The sequence below is a fragment of the Vombatus ursinus genome, unplaced genomic scaffold (genome assembly GCF_900497805.2).
Source record: "Vombatus ursinus unplaced genomic scaffold, bare-nosed wombat genome assembly UNPS02014768.1, whole genome shotgun sequence".
In the NCBI taxonomy this organism is placed as follows: Eukaryota; Metazoa; Chordata; class Mammalia; order Diprotodontia; family Vombatidae; genus Vombatus; species Vombatus ursinus.
Genome location: NW_020954546.1, coordinates 31,820,061 through 31,843,049, shown reverse-complemented (window position 1 = coordinate 31,843,049; position 22,989 = coordinate 31,820,061). Strand labels below are relative to the sequence as shown.

General features: G+C 47.4%; 1 protein-coding gene across 1 annotated transcript in view; it reads right to left on the bottom strand.

Annotated features, from left to right (window-relative positions):
• TMEM132E (transmembrane protein 132E) overlaps positions 1-17,412 on the bottom strand; it is a 113,317-nt gene extending 95,905 nt beyond the window's left edge. Inside the window, exon 1 of the mRNA XM_027861717.1 lies at positions 17,364-17,412. Within this exon, the coding sequence (XP_027717518.1) occupies positions 17,364-17,412 (49 nt within the window). The remainder of the gene's footprint in view (positions 1-17,363) is intronic.
• Positions 17,413-22,989: the final 5,577 nt, after the last annotated feature.

The following is a 22,989-nucleotide window of genomic DNA, read 5'->3' as shown; positions in this document are numbered from 1 at the left end:
ATACAAAAGGACTAGTAATTTACAGGTGACCCCAGCTCTTTTCCTTCCTGGCTACCAGTCTCTTTCTTCCCTGGCTTCGTGGGCTCTTGTCCAGGTTTGGGAATATTTGCTTTCGCCATTTGTGATACGAATGGTACGTGAATAATCACACCTGACTCAGCCTGTCTCTCATTCTATTTTCTCTTTGCCCAGGCCACTTCAGCTCCAGGGTCAAGGAAAGCAGACAGGGTACAGGGCTGCCCTAAAGGTAACTTAGGAGGGTCAAATTGGCTGTGACATCTGCCCCCTTCCAGACTGTGATTTTCCATTTCAAAGACCACTATTGACCTCCCTTGCAGGAACTTCAGAAGAGCCCTGCTGAACTTATGGGAAGCACAGCTGGATGGTTGTGTTCAAAAAAGAAAACACACACACACACACACACACACACACACACACACACACACACATTCCCAGAGATTTCCTTTGGGGGAAAAGTTAATTATGAGGAGGAAAAAAGGGCGAAGTTTTGCTTAACTATTTTAGGGGAATGTATTTTGTTAATACTTTTGTTATTGTTTGAACTAATGATTTCACTCCTTCTATTCATGAAACCAGACAACTGCTCTGTCCCTTAGAGAAGTTGGAAAGTTGTCTAGTGGCAATGAGAGGTTAAATGACTAGCCTAGGGTCAGAAAGCCAATAGGCATCAGAAGCAAAACTTCACCCTCGGTTTTCCTGACTCCAGTCCAAGACCAAATCTCTACATCATCATCATCATCATCATCATCGTCAAAATTATCACCACCACCACCATCCTTACTATCTTTACAGATAAGGACAAGGGCTCAGAGACTTGCCCAGGGTCCCACAGCTCCTTAAGTATCATAATCATCATCATTAATAATAATAATTACACCATTAATTATAATGATCATATTTTATATCATCAATTAACACCATTAAGTATTATTATTAATAATAAGTAGTCCAGACTTGTGAGTTCATTAATATAGGGAGTTCCAGGTCAAGAAAGTCCCTTTGCCAATGCAGATGAGCTGCTTTTAGGTTTAGCAAGTTGCCTGGGGACAGAAAGATGTTAAGCAACTGGCTCAGGGTCACACAGAATGTAGAGTCTTGAACCAAAGCCTTCCTGCTTCAGAGGCCAGCTCAGTATCTACCACTCCATGCTGATAGCAGTAATAACAGCTCACATTCATGTAGGCTCTAAAGCTTTCAAAGGTCTTTCCATCATCTCATTTCGTCCTCACAACAACCCTGTCAGGTGGAGGCTATTATTATCCCCACTTTACAGATGAGAAAACTGGGGCTCAGAGAAACTTGGCTGGGGTCCCATAGCCTTCTAAGTGTCCGAAGCAGCACTTGGTCCCAGGTCTCCAAAGGCAGGCCTCTCTGACCTCCTGACAGGTTGCCTCTTTTTCTATCATCATTACTGATAAACTGTGAGCTGGGGCATTTGAGGATAGACAGGACAATGGGGCAGAGGCCTGCAGGGCAGCTGTTCCTTTCATGGAGGAAGGTGTAGCTCCAAGAGCAGTTCAGGCTGATTGGTGCAAAGGATCTGGCCAACCCTGGTGTTCGCGATGTCCTCATTTGGGGGAGGGATGTTTCCTCTTGTATCTTATTTTGAGGATGTGAAGACATTGAGGGCAAGAGAAGGGGGAAAGAGAAGGTCAAGCAACTCCACACACACACACACACACACACACACACACACACACGCACACAGACACACAGGAAAAGTTACACTCTGCAGTACCAACACTAAAGAATCAACTATTTTTTTTTTTTGTTTTGATGTTGGGAAGGAAGTCTTTTCCTGCGGTGAACATAAGTGCTTTAAATTCATGTGTGTCACTGTTCCTCCTCCCCCTACAGAAAACAAGTTCCCTGAAGGCAGGGACTTATTTCCTCAACTGGCCTGGAAGCTCCTGGAGGGCAAGAGCTAGTGTCCCCATACCCATTCCTTTACATTCAATCCAATTGGGCAAAAAGCACCTACTATGTGCTAGGCTACGTGCAACATGCTAGGCATTGGGGATGCAATTTTTTTTAAATGGAACACCCCCCACTCTCCAGGATCTTACATTCAAACCTTTATAAAGTTTCCTTAAGCTTTCAGTTTACTGTGGAAGGAGAGATGATGGGTGGGGATGGACTACATGTAGGTATTGTGTGGAACTCAGTTTAATCTTTACTCTGATGATTACTCCCTATGTGACCTTGGATAAGTCACTTACCTTCCCCTGGGTCTCAGGTTTATCATTTACAAAATGAGAAAAGTTCTAGATCTCTGATCTCAAACATACAAATAACTATGGATCAATAAGCATTTATTAAATTCTATTATGTGCTGGGCATTATACTAAACACTGAGGATGCAAGAACAGGGATACAAGAACAGTAGAAACACTCCCTGGCTGCCAGGAGCCTATATTCTTTCAGGGAAGACAAGATGGAAATAATTAGATACATACAAAGTCGATGGAAACTAACCTTAGAAGAGGAGGCTGTAGCAGCTGAGAAGACCAGGAAATGGCTCTTGCATAAGGTAGGATTTGAACTGAAGATTGAAGAAAGCCAGAGATTCAAAGAGGCAGAGGTGAGGAGGCAGAGAATTCTGCTTATGGAGAGGGAGGAGAGCAGGCAACTCAAAACCATGGAGGAGGGAGATGGAGTGTCTTGTGTGAGAGTCAGTAAGTAGACCAGTGTGGCTAGATTATAGTGTGTAGAGGTTCTGAACTAGTGATGGCAATGGAAATGGAGAGGAGGGGTGGGGGCCAGAAATTTTGCAAGATAGAAAAGGATTGATAGAGGTTGGCAACTGACTGGATGCAAGAAGTTAAGGAGGAAATAGAGTCAAAGATGATTCTGGGTTTCCAAGGCTGTATAACCAGTGGTGCCATCAAAGCAGGAACAAAGACTACATCTTACCTACGAGATTAGGCTTTCCCTTAAGGGAAGAGAATTATGCTTGATCTACAATTTACATGAGTCTGGTACATAGTATTTAACCAATACAAAGAATATCAAAGAGGCATTAGGGAGTTAGAGTGGAAAGAACATAGATGAGTCTTGGAAGAGGGAATCCTATGTTCTAGGCTAAACTCTACTTCTAAATAGTTGTGTGGCATTAAATGAAGTCCTTCACTGATCTGGTCCTTAGTTTTAACATTCGTAAAATGGAAATGATCATATCTGCAGAATTTGCTCTACAGACTGGAGGGTGAAATGAAATAATGGATGTTAAATTGCTCTGAAAAGTATAACATGGTGATTTCAAAATACTTAGTCAGCAAGCTTTCTCATGCTCTAGTCAGACTACAGGTCACATGATGGGATGACCATAAAGTCATCATCAATAACAATAACAATAGCATCACCATCATTGCCAAATCCCAACTGTAACACTTGCTGGCAGTTTGTAATTCTGGGGAAATTACTTGGCCTCTTTGAGCCTCAGTTTCCTCATCTGTAAAATGGAAATAATGGCAGCATTTACTGCATAGGGTTGTTGTAAGGATCTCATGAAATAATGTATGTAAAATTCATTGCAAAACTTAAAAGGAATCAATATAAGTGTGGGCTATTATTTTCAACAGTGTCACCACCATCATCAAAATCAAGAACATCATCACACTGTTACCACCATTGTCATTATTCCTATTATCATCTCCATGTCTTCCTTCATCATCATCATCATCAGATCACTATTTGATTACCATCATCATCATTACCACTACCACCACCATCATTGCCATTACCACATCCCTATCACCTTCAATCATTATTATCATTGTCATAAGTACCGCCATTATCATCATCATCATCATCATCACCATCACCATTTTCATAAACATTATCATCTAGATTTCCTAGATCATTGCTACCACTACATCATTTTCTAGATCATTACTACCACTGTCACCATCACTATCTCTTCCATCATAATCATCACTGTTGTCACTATCATAACCATTAAACCCCCACCATTGTGACAGCTACCACCACCATCACTATTATCCTTCCCATCACTCCACTGACATTATTATCATGGTCATTGTTATCACTGTTATCACCACTACCATTACCCATCAAACTGGGTACTCACCCAATCAAGAAGCAGTGCTAGGTACCAAGACCACACAGAGATATGGGACACTGACTCTAGCCCAAACATATGCAAGGAATAATTGTGGCTTGATTTACTATTAGGACTGGGTTCTAGCCCCACCTCTACCTCTACTAAGCTGTGTGACTAAGGACAAGTCCTTTCCCTTTCGTGGGTCTGTCTTTCTGCCCCGATAAATGAGGGGGTTAGTCCAATTCCATGGCCTTCCTCCAGGAAGCTTATCATCTAGTTCGAGAGATAAGAAACACACATGAAAAAGTAGTGTATGATAAGCACCCAATGGATGATGCAGCTCCTAAAAGATCCAATGCGCTGGATGATCAGGGAAAACTTCTCTGGTCAACAGGACCACATCTGATGGCTCAGGCACCAAAGCCCATGTCCACCCCTGCGCCTTCCAGAACACTCAGACAAAAACAATAGCTGACATTTACACTGTCATTTGTATATCCTTTATTTCATTTGATCCTCACAGCAGCCTTGTGAGACAGTTAATATCTTTCTTATTATCCTCATTTTGCAGAAGAGGAAACTGAGGCATAACATAACTGGCCCTAAGTGACACAGGTCACAGAACTGAGGGAACAGGTTTCTATAAAAGAGGAGATAAAGCATTAAGCCCTCAGACCACTGACCCAGTGGATAAAATAAGTCATCATAGCTCCAGGTTACTTCCTTTGTCTTCTGAAAAGGAAGAAGATAAAATATTTGTCTTCTTCACATGCCCATATACATTAGCGCCAAATTTCTGTCCTTTTAGCCAGCTAGGGGTGAGCTTCTGATTGAGGAGAAGATTAGGGGATAACTGTGGGATATTTATTCTGTTGTGCAATCTCCTGATGAGAAGTCACTGAAAATTGGGCTCATTTACACCATGTAGAAGGCTGAGAAAATGATGATTCCCTGAGGTCTGCTTTTCCCAAGTTGCACTTTCTCTCCAGGGGACAAAGGCCCAATAAGCCAATTTCTCTGGGAGAGAAGGAGCTGTAGAAGGAGGTATGGAAAGTATTAGGGGTGGGGTTGGGCTAGGGGAAAAAGGTAAGCCACAAAAACTTCAACAAAATGAACAAGTGGAGTGGCAGGCAGGACACATGGGTTTAGTGCTGATTCCTATGTTTACTGGCTGTATGCCCTTGGGCAAGTCACCTCCTCTGAGCCTCAATTTCATCTTTAAAAACCACCCCACAGGGTTGTTGGGAGTAAAGTGCTCTATGAACCTTAAAGCTAGAAAATATTGTTATTTTATTAATATTAGTCATATTATGCTTAATAATTTATTAATGAACATTATGTATTAATAAATATTATATAATGATATGTTTGGGTGAGTGCTATTTCCAATAATATTTAGCAATATATTTTATGTTTAATAAGCTCATTAATAAATTTTCTTGTATTTATTGATAAATATTATTTATTATTAGTGTTATTTTTTTAAGGATCTAGAACTGGACGGGGCTGAAAGATCATCTCGTCTAGACCTCTCACTTCATAGTGGAGGAACTTGCCTCTCTACCCACAATTATCAATCGGTTGCAAAGTCTTTTTCTTCCAGGCCCTAGCTCTGGTCCTCATCTTTTTTTGTCTAAAGTACTGAAACAGCATCTTCATTGGTCTCTCTGCCTCCCTTCTTTTTCCTCTCTAGTCCATCTTCCACATAGATGCCAAAATAACCCACCTAAATCACTAGTTTAACTGCCCAGGCCACTGCTCAAGGACTTTCAGTGGTTCCCTATTGCTTCCGTGTGAAAGCATAAATTACTCAACTTGGCATGTAAAGTCCTCCACAGTCTGGCTCTAGTTTCCCTTTCTAGGCTGCTTTATTCTTTTTCCCCTCCACACTTTCTATATTCCAGTCAAACTGCCCTTCTTTGTTGTTCACCAGACTTGGTTTCGTCTCCTGCCTAAGTGCCTTAGCATCAGCCTTGAATGTACTTTCCCCCCGCCCTTCCCCACTTCGTCCTATTCTTAGAATGATAGGATCATAGATTGAGAGTTGGAGCAAAAGGGGATCTTGAGTGAAACCCCCTTCATTTTAAAGATGAGGAAGCTGAGTCACAGAAAAGTTGTGTGCCCAGGGTCATGTGGTCAATAAGTGTCTGAAGCAGTATTTGAACCTAGGTCTTCCTGAATACAAGTCCAAAGTTCTATCTACTATACCATGCTGCCTCTTTAATCCCTAGCTTCCTTGCACTACTCATATGTCATCTCCTAAGGCAAGCCTTTGCTGATACCTCCTAGCTGTCAATGTTTTCTCCGTCCCCCTCAAATTATCAAGTATGTACCAATCTGTTTACATATTGTTCTTCTACCCCGCCCCACCCCAGTAGAACACGTGTATCTTTGTATTCCCAGAACCTTGGACAGTTCCTTGCACATAACATTAATTATACTTTTTTGATTGGCTTGAACAGAGGAATGGAAATGGTTTGTTTAGAATATCACAGCTAGGAAGTTAGCAGAGCCAAGATGGGAATCTTTGGCTCCAATTCTAGTGCCCTTTCTCTAGTTGTAGAGTCCCCTTTTCTTCCTTGTGCTGTTGGGTTGACAGAAAAATATGAGTGTGAATTCCCCAATCCACAAATCAAGGTCCACAGACAGATTTCAGAGGAGCGATGAATTAAAAAAAAAAAAAAGATAACTGTTTCAATATAATTGGTTTCCTTTGTAATCTCATGTATCTTATTTTATTCATTTAAAAAAACCCACATTATTCTGAGAAGGGTTACATAGCTTTACTAAGCTGTTGCCAAAGGGGTCCAGGACACAAAAAATGTTGCACGCAATGGGCTTGCTGGAGTGTGTGTGTCTGTCTGTCTGTGTGTGTGTGCATGTGGAGAACCTAGCCAAAGATTCTCAAATCTGCTGCATCAAACAAGTAGATGATATACAAAGGCGGAAAAGGGGAGTTGACCATATTTTCAAGTGTGTGGCTTTGAGGACAAATGGAGTGTGTCAGTGTAACTACCTACCTCTTTCTTCTTTACTCCTCTTCCTCCTGCCTTGTGGTCATTGTCAAGCTTGGGATAGGGGAAGGTGAGGAGGAAAATAATTTGAGGCCGAGAAGAGAGGTGGGAGAGGAGAGCAGTTACCACACACTGGCCTTCCAAGCATGTGCTTCTACCTGACAGGCAACCTGGAGTGGGGCACTGGGAGGGTTAATCTGGGAGAAATGCTAGAGACTAACGGTGGTAAGAGGAATGAAAAATACTCTTCAAACAGTCTCTAGGAAAACAGGCACCTATTGCTACCATTAGCAGACATCAATTATTGGGAGCCCTGATAGTCTGACAATTAGGGGCTGGAAAGGAATGTGTGTTTGTGTGTGTGTGTGTGTTCGTATATCTGTGCAAACATGCATGTCTCTCTATCCACGTGGGTGTATGAGTGAACATAAGTGTGTCCAAGTAAGGCTGCATGCATATGTTCAACTCCCCACTGTCATTATCTTCTCTCCTAGTGACAGGTTTGCTGCAGAATCTGAACTATGCAGCCAAAAATAAACACAACTCTGCCATTTAGCTGGGCTTGGTACCGTGGCCAAGGAGGTTAAGGATGTGACAGTCAGGGTCCTCGGGACCAATAAAGAGTGGTGGGCCTTGAGAGGTCAGAAGCACCCAAATCATTTCCACTGGGCTCTGTGGGTGAAGGGGTCTGGGGGAGGCTCAGTTTGCCCTAAAGAAGAATGCTAGTGCTGCTCTTTAAGCTTTCTCACCATCTGTTAATGCTGTAGGCGTTTATGTGTGCCCCTCCGGACATCTGCAAAGGTGGCTATGGTGTGTTCCTTGTATCCCCCATCAAACTGGGAACTGAGGTGGTGGAAATGGTGTTGGGTTCCCAGTGTGATAGTCTAGATTTAGCTGAGCAGGGCGCAATTCTGGTAGCAGCATCTCAACCTGAGGAAGAGCCCAGAGGGCTCTTGCTCCAATATGCTGTAGGTGTTTTAGAAGACCTGGTTCAAATCTTGTCTCTGCGACTTACTTCTTATGTGACCTTGGACAAGTCACTTCACCTTTATAGGTTTTAGTTCTCTCAATTGTAAAATTGTACTACATGAGCTAGATGACTTCTAAGGTTGCTTCCAGATAGGCAACTCAGCAGCATTTATTAAGTGCCTACTCTGTACCAGGTGTAGGGTAGCTAGGTGACTCAATAGATAGTTAGAATAGTGTAGGTGACCTGGAGTCAGGAAGACTCATCTTCCTGAGTTTAAATTTGGCCCCAGACACTTACTAGCTGTGTGACCCTGGGCATGTCACTTAACCCAGTTTGCCTCAGTTTCCTTATCTGTCAAATGAGCTGGAGAAAGAAATGGCAAAGCGATCCAGTGTCTTTGCCAAGAAAACCCTAATGGGGTCACGGAGAGTCAGACATGACTGAATAATGACTGAACAACAACAAATATACCAAGTACTTTGCTAAATGCTGAAACTACAAAGAAAGTGCCTCCCCCCCCTGAAAAAATCAAGGCTTAATGTCTCCTTCCTCTGCTTCTTCCAGATACCCCTCTCAGCACAGAGGACACTCAGTTGTGAATGGTTGGCCTATCACCGATGGAGGACACTCCTAAGGGATATTGCAGCATGTCCTTCAGGGACTTGGAGGAAATCTGCCCTGTACGCTCTTTCCCAAGGGGGTTGCCGTTAGGTAACTCTAGAGATCCCTGTGGTTTTTCCAGGGGATATTTTGAGTGTGCCTAATAATAATGTGTGGAGGGACAGAACTTGTGATTTCAAAAACCTCCTTTCTAGCAATGTAGGTAAGAACTTTCTCTGAACCTTACAAGCTTAGATTATAAGTGACTTGACCAAGGACATACAGTCCGTATGTGTCAGAGTCAGACTTGAATCCATGCCTTCCTTGTTTGACATTACCTCTACTATAATAAAAGGTAACTTTTATATCATACTTTAAAGTTTGTGGTATGTTACTTGGGCATCACAATAACTGTATGAAATAGGTACCACAGGTATAATGTGTGTTTTACAGATGGGAAAACTGAGGCTCAGTGAGGTTAAATGACTTACCCCAAATTACCCAGTTCATATGTATATTGGAGGGAATTAAACCTAGGTATTGCTGACTCTATGTCTAGCAGACTGCCCCCCTACTTAGCTGAGAGGCAGAAAATGTAGGCCCCTTTGTGGGTTCCTCATCCTAATGGCTGGTATTTATAGAATGCATTAAAGTTTGCTAATCACTTTACAGACATTATTTCATTTGATCCTCAGGGCAGCTTTGTGAAGTAGATGTTATTCTCATCTATTTTACATTGAAGGGTCAGGGATTTGCCAAATGACTTTGGACACACACCTCCTCATCCTTATCGGCACATAGTAGGTACTATATAAATCCCTTAGTGTCAGTGGGAGAGGTAACCTGGGAGCTGGGCTCAGAAATGCCAGTCACCAGCTTTCCTATCTCAGCCTCAGTCCCCAAGGAAGGGTCTAGGCAGGAAGGGTCATTCTAGAGGGGTCAGTGGCCAGCAGCCTTCTCCCACAGGCTGACAAGGGCCAGGTGTGCGCTACAGCATGAAGGATGGAAGTCTGATCAAAAGAAGAACTTTCCTAAGCAGAGTCAGCACAACTATCAGACAACCCAGGCACAAACCCAAAGAGATTTGCTTCAATTACTACCCCCCATCTGAATTATTCATTCCCACCTTCATTTATTCATGCAACAAGCATTGAATTATCCAGGTAATTGCCTCAATTTTCCACTCCACCCTGCTGGGGACCCAGCCAGTCAGCTAGGGAAGGAGTACGGGAGGGCTTGTTGAATGCCTGCCTGAACGGGTCACAGAAAGAGAAGGAGAAACAAGACGATCCCTCAGAGGCCCATCCCCCCCCCCCCCCCCCCAAGCCCTTGGAGGTCACCCCACTCCTCCCTTGTTCCCACAGCTTCCCCAAATCTGCTTGACTATCTTGGGTGCCCATGAAGCCTCAGCCCAGGCTGCCTGACTGTGGAGCAAAGGATGCCCATCAGAACCTGGCACTCCTCAGCATCCCTGTTTCCCCTTCCTCAGAAGCTGCTGAGGCACAGAACAACACAACACCCAGCTTCCTTGGCAGCCACAAGACACACTTTCCATTTTGTTTAAAGAAAAGGAAAATTGCTTTCTTTTTCTTTTTTTCTTAAATGGGCTCATTAATATCTTATTCAAATTGCTGTTTGTTAAGAGCCAAGAAAGAACAGGGTGGGGGAAAGGGAGCCAAGACGGGAGGGGAAAAAATCTCTAGGAGAGGGAAGGAGAAAAGCTGTGCGTCCTTCTGCTCCCAGGATGAGTACTCTTCTAATCACTCTGCACTGGGATGGCCCTGCTTGCCTCCTCTATAATTGAGTTTCCTGGAGCCAAATCCTTGGGGCTGAGGGGGATGAGTGGAGGGCACAGAGGAGGGAGATAAATCAAGGTGATCTCTTACCTTCCATAAAAACAGAGGTCAGTCCTAGAAGGGATCTCAGAGACCATCTAGTTGAACCCTCTCATTTTTCGGAGAGGGAAACTGTGGACCAGAGAGGGCTACTGACTTGCCCAGGGTCACAGAGTAGCAGATCCATGTCTAAAGTTCTCTGAATTCCTAAAACTTTCCCCTATTTTTTTAGCATTTATCATCCTCCTTCACACGGGTGATGTCATCAGCTTAGGGAACGGGGAAGGGAATAAACATTTATATAGTACCTACCATGTGCCAAAAACTGTGCTAAGCACTTCACAAATAATCTGTCATTTGATCCTCCCAACAATTTTGCAAGGTAGGTGCTATTATTATTCCCATCTTACAGCTGAGGAAATGAGGTTAATGAGTTGCCTATGATCACAAAAACTAGTAAGTTTCTGAGGCGGCATTTGAACTCAGGTCTTCCAGACTCCAGGCTCAGCCCTCTATCCACTGCACCACCAGCCACCTAAATTGCCTCTGGGTACTCAGGAGTGACCTGAGTCTTGCTTGGGCCATTAAGAGGGTGAGCGGGTCACTCAAGCATCATTTGTCAGAGGCTAGACTTGAACCCTGGCCCTCTTGTCTTCAGCTATGCTCTTCTACGTCTTCTACACTCTCACATATGTTACCTCTCACATACAGCCCTGTATTTTAGTTACTCATGGACATTTGGCCATAATCTCCATGAAAGTGAGGATTGGGTCTGGTACAACTCCATATCTCCCATAAACCCTAGCAGAGGGCCTAGCTCATAATATGGGCTCAAGAAGCATTTGCTGAATTAATAAAAGATGGTAAAAAGCCAGGAATTGTCTCCCGCTACTCATGGGGGTGGGGAGGATCTACAGAAGAGGTTGAACCTATTGATGGAATGACTGAGACTACTGACAGCTTGGTGGCATCATGAAAAGAGTGTTGGCCTTGGAGTCAGGCTTCAAAGCCTGCCTAGATATTTGCTAGCTGGGCATCTCTAGGCCAATCACAACCTTAATTCCTCATCTGTGAAATGGAGATAATAACACCATCTACATATTGTAAGGACCAACTGAGAAATATTATGTAAGGCTCTTTGAAAACCTTAAAGTGCTATGTAATGCCAATCATTATTATCAATATTTTGTTATTATGCTGGATGAGTAATATCCCTGTGTTACTATAGAGTATGTTTTTCTTACTCTAAATTTCCCAAGGATCTCACAGTGCCCAAAAGCAACCACCCCCTGGCTTCTGCTGTGGCAGCTCACATGTGGCTTCCTGTCCTTGTCCCAGACCTTCACTTCCAATCTTCTGGCCATCTCCCTACTCCCTGTACCCCTCCCTCTCCCACTGGTGATACCACCCTCCTTTCCAACATGACTCTTTTTCTGTGAGTCTACCAGTCATCACCAACCTTGGGGTCATGGAATTAAGATAGACATTAACTAAATGACTACTCCATGTTCCCACCTTAAGTGGTGTGAAATGAGAGACACCTTGGAAAGGGGAGGGAGATTGCACAATTGCTGGACTGAGGAATATTCAACCCCAACAGGATGCATAAGTGAGTTGTTGTACACAATGAGAACTTAAGAGACAAATGCCTTACCCACCCTTCAAAAAAAGAATCAAGTCTTCACTCTTTCCTCAGGAAATACTTAGGATCACGAATTTAGAACTGGAAAGGATCTTAAAGGTCCTTGGTTAAACCTCCATCCCTATCCCCTGTCTTACAGATGAGGAAATTGAGACCCAGAGAAGAAAGGTGACTGGCCCAGGGGCATAGTGCCAGATCACCTAATTCTTAATTCAGCACTTTTCCCTGTTTTCAGCACTATGACACTGTTTCAGTGTCACAGAAGCACACACACACACACACACACACACACACACACACACACACACAATCTAAACCAATGCTGAGACCAGTAAACCAAAAAAAAAAAAACAAAAAAACCAAACCAAAAAACTAACATATGCAGTTTAAAGTTTGTAAGATGCTTTATGTATATTATCTCATTTTGACACTCACAATAACCTGGTGAAGTAGGTACCCTTTTAAAACCCATTTTACAGATAAATTTAAGAAACTGTGGTTGTTGTGACTTGCTCATGTTCATACAGCTCGTAAGTATGTGTGGTAGGATTTGTTGTGTTCACCATACCAGAGGGCCATTCAGTTTCCTCCATTAGCTCTGAGCTGCCGTAGCACTAAGTGATGGTACCCCATGCTTGAGACTTAGCACAAGCTGTCCTATGCAAATTGTCCTATTTCCCCAACTAGCCAGGAAGGTCCTCTAGTGCAGGGACCACTCCCAACACTCCTCCTGTTTGCTCAGCGTCTGGAGAAGAGCCATCCTCCTTCCCTCCTCCCTCCTCCCTCCTCCCCAAGCTGACACTTCAGTAGGGCTTGCTGATGATAATAGCCTCATCATCTCAATCTCAGGTCAGACTGAAGAGGATGCTGTCATTGGTAGCCTGGACCATTCCTGAGGCGGGAGCCTTAGTATCCAGCACAACAATGAGGTTCCTACCTTCCCCTGTCTTCCCTCTATCCACACCTAGTTGGTCCAGCCCTACCCAGCCCAGGTGGGTGGGTCCTACCTACCTTTGTGCATTTAGTTCAAATCACTCCTTTTCACTGATTTTACTTTCCAGCCAAGCTGGGCTACTGTTTTCAAGGCAACAGGTCATCTTGTATTCCCTGGGGCTCCTTCTGTGTCTGAAATGCACTCTTCCCACCACCCTTTTTGACCTTTCAGAATTTTTATCTCCCTTCAATGCTACCATCTTCATTGAGCCTTCCTGGATCTTCCACCAATTTTCCTAGAACACTATGTCTGGGCCTCTACACCCCATCACACCCTACCTCATACTATATCGATCTGAGTAGTTGTCACAGCTCCCCTCCCCGACCCCGACTCAGTAGAATATAATCTCCTTGAGGGCAGGGTGGGTGTCATTTTAAAAAATCCTAGCACAGAATCTTACACAAAGTAATAAATGCTTATTCAATTGAATTGGAGAGGAAAGGAAGGCATTTCTTCACTTTTAGACATCCATATTCAAGCTTAGATAGATATTCCTGTGATCTCCAACAGAGTGATAAGATGATAGCTGAGGCCAAAGGGGACCCTTAAGAAGTGCCCTGGGGGAAACAAAGCATTTGAAGGGAATGTTCCTAGACCCCATTTTAGAGTTTGGGAGCCTAGGTACCCAGTGATTTGTCATTGATCTCTCTGGGCCTCAGTTTCTCTAGCAGTATATATACACAAAAATCTTCGGCCTGCTGACCTCAGGAGTTGAGTCTGTGAGCTCTGGGCAGAGTATTACTTCCTATAGAGGATACTTCCCAGGTTAGGAAGGAGGGTGCTGGGAAACAACTCAAGAACCACAGGCACTACAAAGGGGTTCCCACTACCTCTCGCCTCTGCTAGCTCTAAGCTGCCTCCATCAGCAGCCACATACCAATCTATATGCAGAGTGGCTTCAAATAAACCTCATTTTTTTTTTGTCAGCAAGTTTATAGCACATCTCCACCTACTGGTCTTAAACATAAACTAGGCTGTTCCATGGAGATCTCCCAGAGACAGAGGAAGGAGAAATGGGCATGAGGTTGGGGTCCAGGTAGAGAATTAACTGTGTAGCAACCTGGAACAAAGGCTCCTTTCTTCTCCCTCTCCAGTCTAGTCCACAGATAAAAGAGCTCGGGTTGGAAGGTCTGAAGGCAATTAGAAGGAGAAATCAGAGATTGGCCAGACTGAGGCAAGGTGAGAGAAGACGTACTTTCTCCTCTCATGCTGGAGGCCACCAGGTCACGAATGGCACAGGTCATAGCATACACCATCCAAAGAGAGGCAGGATAGCATAGTGGGTAGAACACTGTCCTCCAGGTCAGGAAGACCCAGATTCTAGTCTCCCCTCTGACAGATGTTCTAGCTGGGTTATCCTAGAGTCACTTAACCTCTTAATGCCTCCAGGAAACTCTGTAAGACTCTGATTTGCAAAGAACAAGCAGAGAAATTCTTCACTGAGAACTCCCCATACCACTGAAATCATAGGTCTAGTGGAAAAAATTCACATGCGGTCATAAAGTTACATACTTCCCATATAAATTTATGGATTCAATATTACATTTCTTACATCTACTGAGGGCTTGGCCTGGGGTTTAAGCAGAGGCTAGAATTCAATTCCACAGTAAAGCACTGAGGATACCAAGAGGAAAAAGAATCAGGCATTCTCTGCCCTCAGTGAGCTTACATTCTATAGGAGGAATGTAACATGTATACAGACAGGTAGAATACAAAAAAGATTGAGGAGAAATAGAGTGCTGGAAACTGGTGGGGGTGAGGGAAGGCTTCCAGGGATACTTGAGGCAGGCCTTGAAGGAAAACTAAGATTTTGAAAAGCAGAGCTACATATGAATGAGGGAATGCATTTCATGCATGAGGAATGGGTGCTTGTGAGAGGCAAATGAATGGAGGTAGGAGATGAGAATGGTCAGTAATCCACTTTGGTTGATGCTGGAAAGAGAAGGAGCAGTTGTTGCCAGGTCTTTGAACTTTGTCCTTTCTCCTCTCTACCATATTTTCTCTCCTCTCCCACCCCCTAGACTGCTTATGTGACTCAGGGGCATCTAATGTTTGGAGAAGGCCTTCAGCGTATCAAACAGGCACCTTTGGCCAAGGGTGTGATACTTCCCGTCACCCTCCTTATGACCACTTCAACCGTTATTTTTCATAAGACACCAGAGGCCAGAATCAATACCAAAACAAGAGGAAGCAAGACCACTCTTACACCAATTATATACCTCTTCCCACCATCGTGGACCCAAGGGCTAACCAAGGGTGATATAATGAAAAATGTTGGCTGGAATGCAGAGTAATAGGCCTAACTACCTGCATGACGTTAGGTAAGTCTCTGGGCCTCAGTTTCCTCCTCTGTAAAATCACCAGATGAGTGATCTTTAAGGTAAATTAATCCATAATTCTTTGATCACAGGCTGCGTGCACACCCATATCACCACCACCACCAACAACCATATGGAATAATTTTTATCCATTTTTATACATGGATCTGCATGCAGTAGTCACATAGGGTTTTAGGGCAGAAAGGAGGGATAGCAAGAGGGATAGCAAGGTCACCCTGCAATTTAGCACTCAAGTCAGAAATGGAACTCAGCCCTCTTGGCTCCCAGGCAGGCTCTGTGAGTAGACAAATTATACACCACCACTCTCTTTCCAAGGCCTCAGGCTTGGTCTCAGATAAAAGGCTGCAAGCTTACACATATTTCTTTGCCCCATATCTTTCCAAACCCAACTAGAATCCAATCCATCCACCCTGCTTCGTGATTGACAGGTCCTTATCTCTTCAATCTCGAACCAGGTCAGGAAGGACCAACAAAGAGCTCCTAAAGGAACAGAGCAAGCCTCTAATAGCATGATCCTATGCCCTAGTGGGGACGAAGGAAGGAGCCCATTGCTTTGGTCCTGAAGTCTTCTAGGTGGCAGAGGGAAATGAGAGTCTGGGTGCTCCTGGCCTTTTCTGGATGGAGAAATTTTAAGCACCAAATGCTCTGATGTCAAGATGTACCCTTCTTTTGGATAGGGAGACCTAGGCCTAGCATGAGAAGGAGACTGACCTGTGAACAAGAGGACATAAGCTGAAGAAAGGGCCTAGGCATTCCCAGGACTAGAGGGAATGCCTGCCTTATTTCTCTAGGGATTTTCCCCACTCCTCCTTTAAATAGATCCTCTAGTCTATACCTTAAAGCTTGGAAACTGCTGACTCCCAGCTTTCCCCTTCCCCATTCTTTCAATCTCCAGACTCTGTTAGGGAGAGGCACTAGAAACTGATGTCCAAGAGAGAAAGCTGGCCTAACCCTCCCAGTCTGGCTGTAGGCACACATGCATCCTCCCCACACCCATTCTTCCTCATCTCAGGGAGACCCAGGAGAGACTAGGGCTCTGAATTTTCATTTCCAGCTCCCTCTGCTGAATAACATACTCCAAACAAGGAACTGAGGTCAGTTATCTGGCAGTGGGGGTAATAACAAACCCCTTCCTGGCTCACCTAGTGCCCATCTTCCTACCTCACACATGGATCTGCCTTCCAAAAAGGCTGAGGATGTTTCTGGAGAGTATGGAAACCCAACTCAACCTATCTGCTTGGCCAGTAAGGCCATTTTGCACTGGTCATTTAAAAAAAAAAACCTAGTGTTCTACCTGCCCTCCAAGAGAATTTATCCTTTCTCCTGGAGATTTTATTTAATCTCTCTCTTCCTCTCCAGTCTAGGTAGTCCCATGTCTCCTACTGGTTTAGTAATTCTCTTTTCCTCCCACTTTTTGTTTTCCTGGAGGTAAAGGGGGAGAGGCATCCTACCTGGAAGCCTTGAACAATTCTAAGGAGCCCTGGGGTGTGGGTCAAATTACTAGGAGACTGCAGGGGTTAGCAACACAGTCCTGGGTACAAAGGGATTGGACTGATGATCTCACGATCCAGAGTAAGACCGAACTGGCTCATCATGCCCTGTAAGGGGGAAATAGTGGGTCTCCCTACTCTACCACCTTGCTAGGCTGGCCGTTCTCTTATGGATTCCTCTCCTGAAAGACATATACTCTCAACCTGGGGACTGTGATAGACTTGGGCGGGGAGGGGGATGGTGAACCACATACTCAAGGTCTGGTTGGTGAAGCTTCTCTTCTTCCAGTTTCAGACCTCCCAGTAAATTCCCTTCCCTTGGCCCCAGAAGCCCTAAGCAACAGTGGAGCTTAAGAATACCAAAGGGAAGAGGACCCTTAGGGCTCCACCCTTACCAAGAAGATCGTTGGCTTGAGAGCCTGTGGTGGAGGAAGGCAGAGACATCGGAATCTTAGCATGAGCCCCCACCCAGGGCGCACCCTAAGATTCCAGAGAGGCACAGTTCTCTCACTCTCCTCCCTTCCCTACGCTGTCCCAATGCCAAAGACCCCCATTAGCAATGGAAGCACACTGTCTGGCTGGGGGAGGGGGCGGACAAGACGCAACAGATTACACTACCGAAGGGAGCTCAGGAACCTGGAGGAAACCTCAACCCCAGGCCCGCTCAGTACCTCCGAACCTTGGGCCTCTGCCCCCCACCGGGACACTGTCCAGTCCCTCGGAACGAGCCCCCGCCCAGTCCAGGCTAAAACAGCGATTTGAATGCAGCTCAGGATAGCGGGCGTGCAAGCAGCCTGCTGCTCCGCTGGGCATTTTCCCCCCTTTCCCTCCCTTCCAGAGGACTGCAGGAAGAGGCGATCCAGCCACAGGCATCCAGATCCACACACCGCCACTACTACTCTCCCAGCCCTAAACCAGCAGCCCGTCCCTTCCCTAGCCCCAGTCCCAGTCTCAGCCCGGCTCCCTCTCGGGCCCCGTCGCTGTGGGGAGAGGCACGACCCCATAGGAGGATAGGATCCTCCCGGTCCAGACCCCAGTTCCAGATAGAAAGATACGCCCCTGGGGGCTTGGTTGAGAATCCCCCCCCACACCGCCGCCCCAAGTCCTTCCCCTTCTCGGGGAACGGCCCGGGTCGGATGGGGGCAAAGTCCTTTCCTTCCCGGGGAGTCGGAGTGCGCCCCGCCAGCAAGCTCAGGTTCTTTGCCCCTCCCCACCCCTATAGCATACCCAACCCTCCACGGGCCGCGGCGCCGAGCCGGGTAGGGCAGAGACGCTGGAGCAGTCCCGTACCAGCGGGCGGCTATGCAGAGTGGGCTGGGGGAGGACAACGTGTCCCGGGGGGGAGACTCCCCTCTCTCTCACCCTCCTTCCCCACCCCCCGCCCGCACAGTCTACAGCGGCACCCGCCGTGTCTCCTCCCCGCGTGTCCGCGCCGCGATACTTACCGTGGGCGAGCAGCGTGGAGAGGCAGCAGCAGAGGAGGGCGGCGGGGCCGCGGCCCGGCATCCCGGGGGCCATGGCAGAGGCTAGGAAGCTGGAGGGAGGGGAGCCGGAGATCGATTACTTTGCCCAGGGCTAGGACTGGAGGGGACGTAGTCGTAGGGACCGGTCAAATCCAACCTCTTAGCAGGCAGAGAGCCGAACTGTCACCTCTGCGTGTGTGAGGCGGGGGTATGGGGGGCACAGGGACCAATCGGGGGCCACTCTGTGTTTGTGGGGCGGGGGAGGGGGGTTCGGGACTCAAGCTTCTCGCAGTCCCCACCTCCTTAGAGGGCCAACCGGGCTCCAGCTACAGACAGCATCGGGGCTCCCTGGGGGCTGGGATCCATCTCCCCACCTGGGGCCCGGGGGAGGTGGATCCAGGATTAGGCGGGAGAGCACTTGCACCCACCTCCCCCTTCGAGGGAGCCCCAGCAGGTTCTTGGGAGCTGGGGAGAGCGGAGCAGCGCGTGCAATCTTGGAGAGGGACCTGCGGCCTCGGGCTCCAGAGATCCTAGGGCTAGGTCCACCCTCCCCCGCCCCCTCTTCCAGCTCCCCTCCAGGCCCGGATTAAATCCTAAATCAGTTGAGGACGCCCATTTCCAATTCAAGGAACAATTTCGAAGATTTCGGTAGGATTCTTTGCGAGCTGAGTTGTTCCGTTTGGATTTCGTCGACCTGCAGCCCCAGTAGAAAATCCTACGTCGGGTGCACACGAATAAAAATTGATAATGATATTAAAAAGCAATCCAGGCAACTTTAATCCGTCCGGAAAATGAAAAGTTTCGGTGCAAAAGCTCACGCAGGCGACGCTGAGGCGACTCCCACCCCACCCCCACACTCTCTGGAGCGCCCGGGCGGAATGCTCTTAGGCAAGGGGGCAGAGTTTCTTCTCCTTGTTTTCCTCGCGCGCTCTCCCTCTCTCTCTCCTCCTCCTCCTCCTCCACCTCCTCCTCCTTCGCCGCCGCCTCCTCCCAGCTCCAGCTCTCCCCAGAGCATCCGCCAGGGCTCCGGCTGGCTCCGTGCAGTCCGGTTTTAGCGCCACCTCCCCCGGCAGCGGCTGGGCTCTGGCTGCTGAATCGAGTCCGGCGCGGTTGGGATGGAATCTGCCATGGAGATGGTGCCCAAGAATAAAGTCGAAGAAGAGACGAGCCCTTCTGCTTGGGTCCGAGCCCTTATTGTCCAAGGCACAGGCTCTAAGGTCCCTGGTTTTAGGCGTTGCAGAATGGGAGGGGGGCTGTCACCAAACTAGGGAATGCTTCCAGTTGCCCACTCCTACTTCCTCGTCGCTGCCACGGCCCCTTAGGGGAGAGATAAGTGGGCCGCACTTTTTTTTTTTCTTGTAAAGAGGAAATGCTTTCTCGGGAAAATACTCAAATCTTGAACTTTTCCAGGGACGTCTCAGGTGTTTCTTTCCCTCCAATAAGGACCCCACTCACTCCACCTCCGACCCTGTCTTTGCCTTACCTCCCCCCCCACTTTCCTCACCCTCAGACACCGGCACAATCCCTCTTTGCAGACTCCCCCTCCGGGCGCAGCCAACTGTGGGGCTGTCAGTCACTCCAGATCTGCTTTGAGTCAATTTCCGAGAGAGGACCACGGTGCCAAACCCGACTGGACGCAGGCTGGGAGTCGAGGGAGCCGCGTCAGTGGCTGGAGCATCCTGCACTTCCCCTGCCCGGGGCCAAGAAGGCAGCAGTTGGTGCATACATTGCAAAGAGGAGAGGAGGTGCCGGGGGAGGGGTACTCCCCCGGGAGCGGAGGGGCAGGGAAGAATCAGCAAAAGGGATGGGGGGGGAGCACAGTTGCACTGAGCAGCCTCTTCCTCCTCCGCGTTCCCGCCGGCTGCTGCTCCGCCGTAAAAGACTAGAGAGAGACACACACGCACTCACTCACTCGAGCCCTCCTCCCAGGCTGGGCTTCAGCACCACCCCGAGCAGCAGCGGCAGCGGCGGCGGCAGCAGTAGCAGAAGAAGCAACAGCAGCAGCAACAGCATCCGCGGCAGCAGCCTAGCGCGCTCCCCACCTCCACTCCCCTGCCCTTCCAGATTTCCCCCGATCACGTGGCCAAGAAGCGCGCCGCCCCGAGCTCGCGCCCGTCGGAGACCCCCCCCCCCCCCCCCCCCCCCCCCCCCCCCCCCCCCCGTGCCCCCCCCGCATCCCCAGCCTGGAGGCGCGCGCCGCCCCCCCCCCCCCCCCCCCCGCCCCGCCACAACACACACACACCGCGCAGGGCAAGAGCTCCAGTGCCTCTCGGGCTCCTTCTGGAGAATGAATCTCGGTCGGAGTTCGAGTTTCCTTCCTACCCTTCCCCCCTTTCCCTAGGCAGGTTAGCACTCGGGCTTGAATGGGGCTGACAGGTGGCGGCTCCTCCTCTCCCGGGCGGGCGAGAGAATGCAGGCGCCGGGTAAAGGATGCACGCGCCCCGCCCGGTGCGGGTGAGGAGGCAGAAAGCGAGCCGCACCGCTGGAATTTGCAGCCTTTTTTTCCTCTCCGAGACACGCCGAGCGGTCGCTGCGCGTGCCCCACCCCCCTCCGTCCCGGGAGCAGAGGGTTTGCAATGAACGCGTGGAGGAAGGGAGAGGGGCCACGGGGACGGTCAGGAACTAGGCACATCGTCTTGGGCTTCCCAGCCCCCTCCCACAGGGGAACGGGAATTGAAGGCAGCAGGGACGCGCAAAGCTGCGGCTATTTGGTAGCTCGCGGAGATGCACCCACAGCCATAGGGGCCAGATTTGGCACCTGGCAGGAAAGGGAAAACGGACTCGGCAGGAGACTATATCTTGCTTAGGACCATCAGTGGTGTTCCGAGGCCCGGACCGACACATAGAGAGGGGCTGGGGGTGAGGGAGAGAAAGGACTATCTGCCTACAGGTTGCTTCCTCGGCTGTTATAGGGGCACCCAGCTGAACTCCTGTGATTTTACAATGTGTACCTTCTTGCTCTCCGTGCCCTCTCCTCATCCCCAAGAACCTTCAGAACAAGCCTGCTGGGGGAGAAGGGGACCAGTGACCGGGGGGGGCAGGGAGGGGTCACCCTTCTTTATGTCTTTTCATACTATATCTTCCCCACTATATCTTGAACGAGGCCATGGGGCAGAGCATGAAATCAAAGCAGTCACAACTCAAGGCTTTCTCCATCTCAGTCCTCTCCACTAGCCTCAAGTTAGGTTCAAAAAAGGTTACACCATTTATGCTGTGAAAAGCGCAATTTGGTTGTTTTCATCAGAAGCCCCTCGTGTTGCTTGCTGCTGCTACCTTTCCATCCTTTTCTTCTGGGCCCTGGGGCCTGGGGGGGGGTGAGGGAGGCAGGGAGAGAAAGCGCAGTTTTCCACCCCCTCCCCTACCTCACACATCTGTCTGGAGAGTGAAGAGTGCGACCTCAGCACAGAGAATTGGCAGAGATTCCTTTCTCTGGGAATGGAAGGTGCTAGAACCTTCCAGGAAGATTATTCTTATTAGGCTCCTCGTACCTGATGGCAATTCATGTCACCCAAGGGCTTATAATGATGTGATAGCGATAGCAGCGGCTAATCAGCCTCCAAAGAGAGAAGGGAAAGGAGTATCTATATAGTCTAAGACAGAGGAGAGGAGAGGCCTTGGGAAGTCCTGGCTGTCACTCTTCTTGTCTCTCCGACTAAGGATCCTGGGGTCAGGGTGGAGAAAGAGAAAGGCCATCTACTTTCTGGCCTTTCTTTTTATGGGCAGTGTCAGGTATGTACCTGAGATGAAATCAAATGGTGTTTTCAACATTTACTTTTTTCCAGATTTGGGGAATTACTTCTTTGCCCCCAACTTCCCTAAGAGGATAATAGTATTAATAGCTCACATTTATCCAATTTTCATCTTCAGGCTACATATAATAGTTTAAGTTAAAATACTTACCTAAATGCACCTCCCTCTTCTCTTTCTAAGGGCAGCCAGGTGTCACAGTGGATAGAATCAAGGAGACTCATCTTCTTGAGTTCAAATGTGGCCTCAGACACTTATTAGTTGTATGACCCTGGGCAAGTCACTTAACCCTTTCTGCCTCAGCTTCCTCCTCTGTAAAATGAATTGGAGAAGGAAATGGCAAACCACTCCAGCATCTTTGCCAAGAAAACCACTAATAGGGTCATAAGGAGTCTGACGTGACTCAACAACCAATTTCTCTTTGTAGAGCTAGATTCAGGGAGACTATTTGGGGACACTTGGATCCATCCAAGAGGAAGAAAAGGTGGGTATTGTTGCATATACTGTTAGACTTCATTGCTGTGTTTGTTAGATTTGCTTGACTATTTTTTCTATATTTTAAAAAATTCTTTGTTGTACGTTGTCTGGGAAGGGCATGGGGGGAGAGATCTATTTGGAAATGAAGGTAGTGTGAAAACAATAAAAATGAGAATTTGAAAGTTTTTAAGTATTTTCCAAACAACTGCCAGTGCTTGCAAGTATCTTCATTTTACAGGTTAGAAAATGGAAGTTTACTTTTAATGATTCCTCTAGGCACATATAGCTTATAAATCACAAGAGGTAGGATGGCCATCCAGGTCCTCCAACTTCA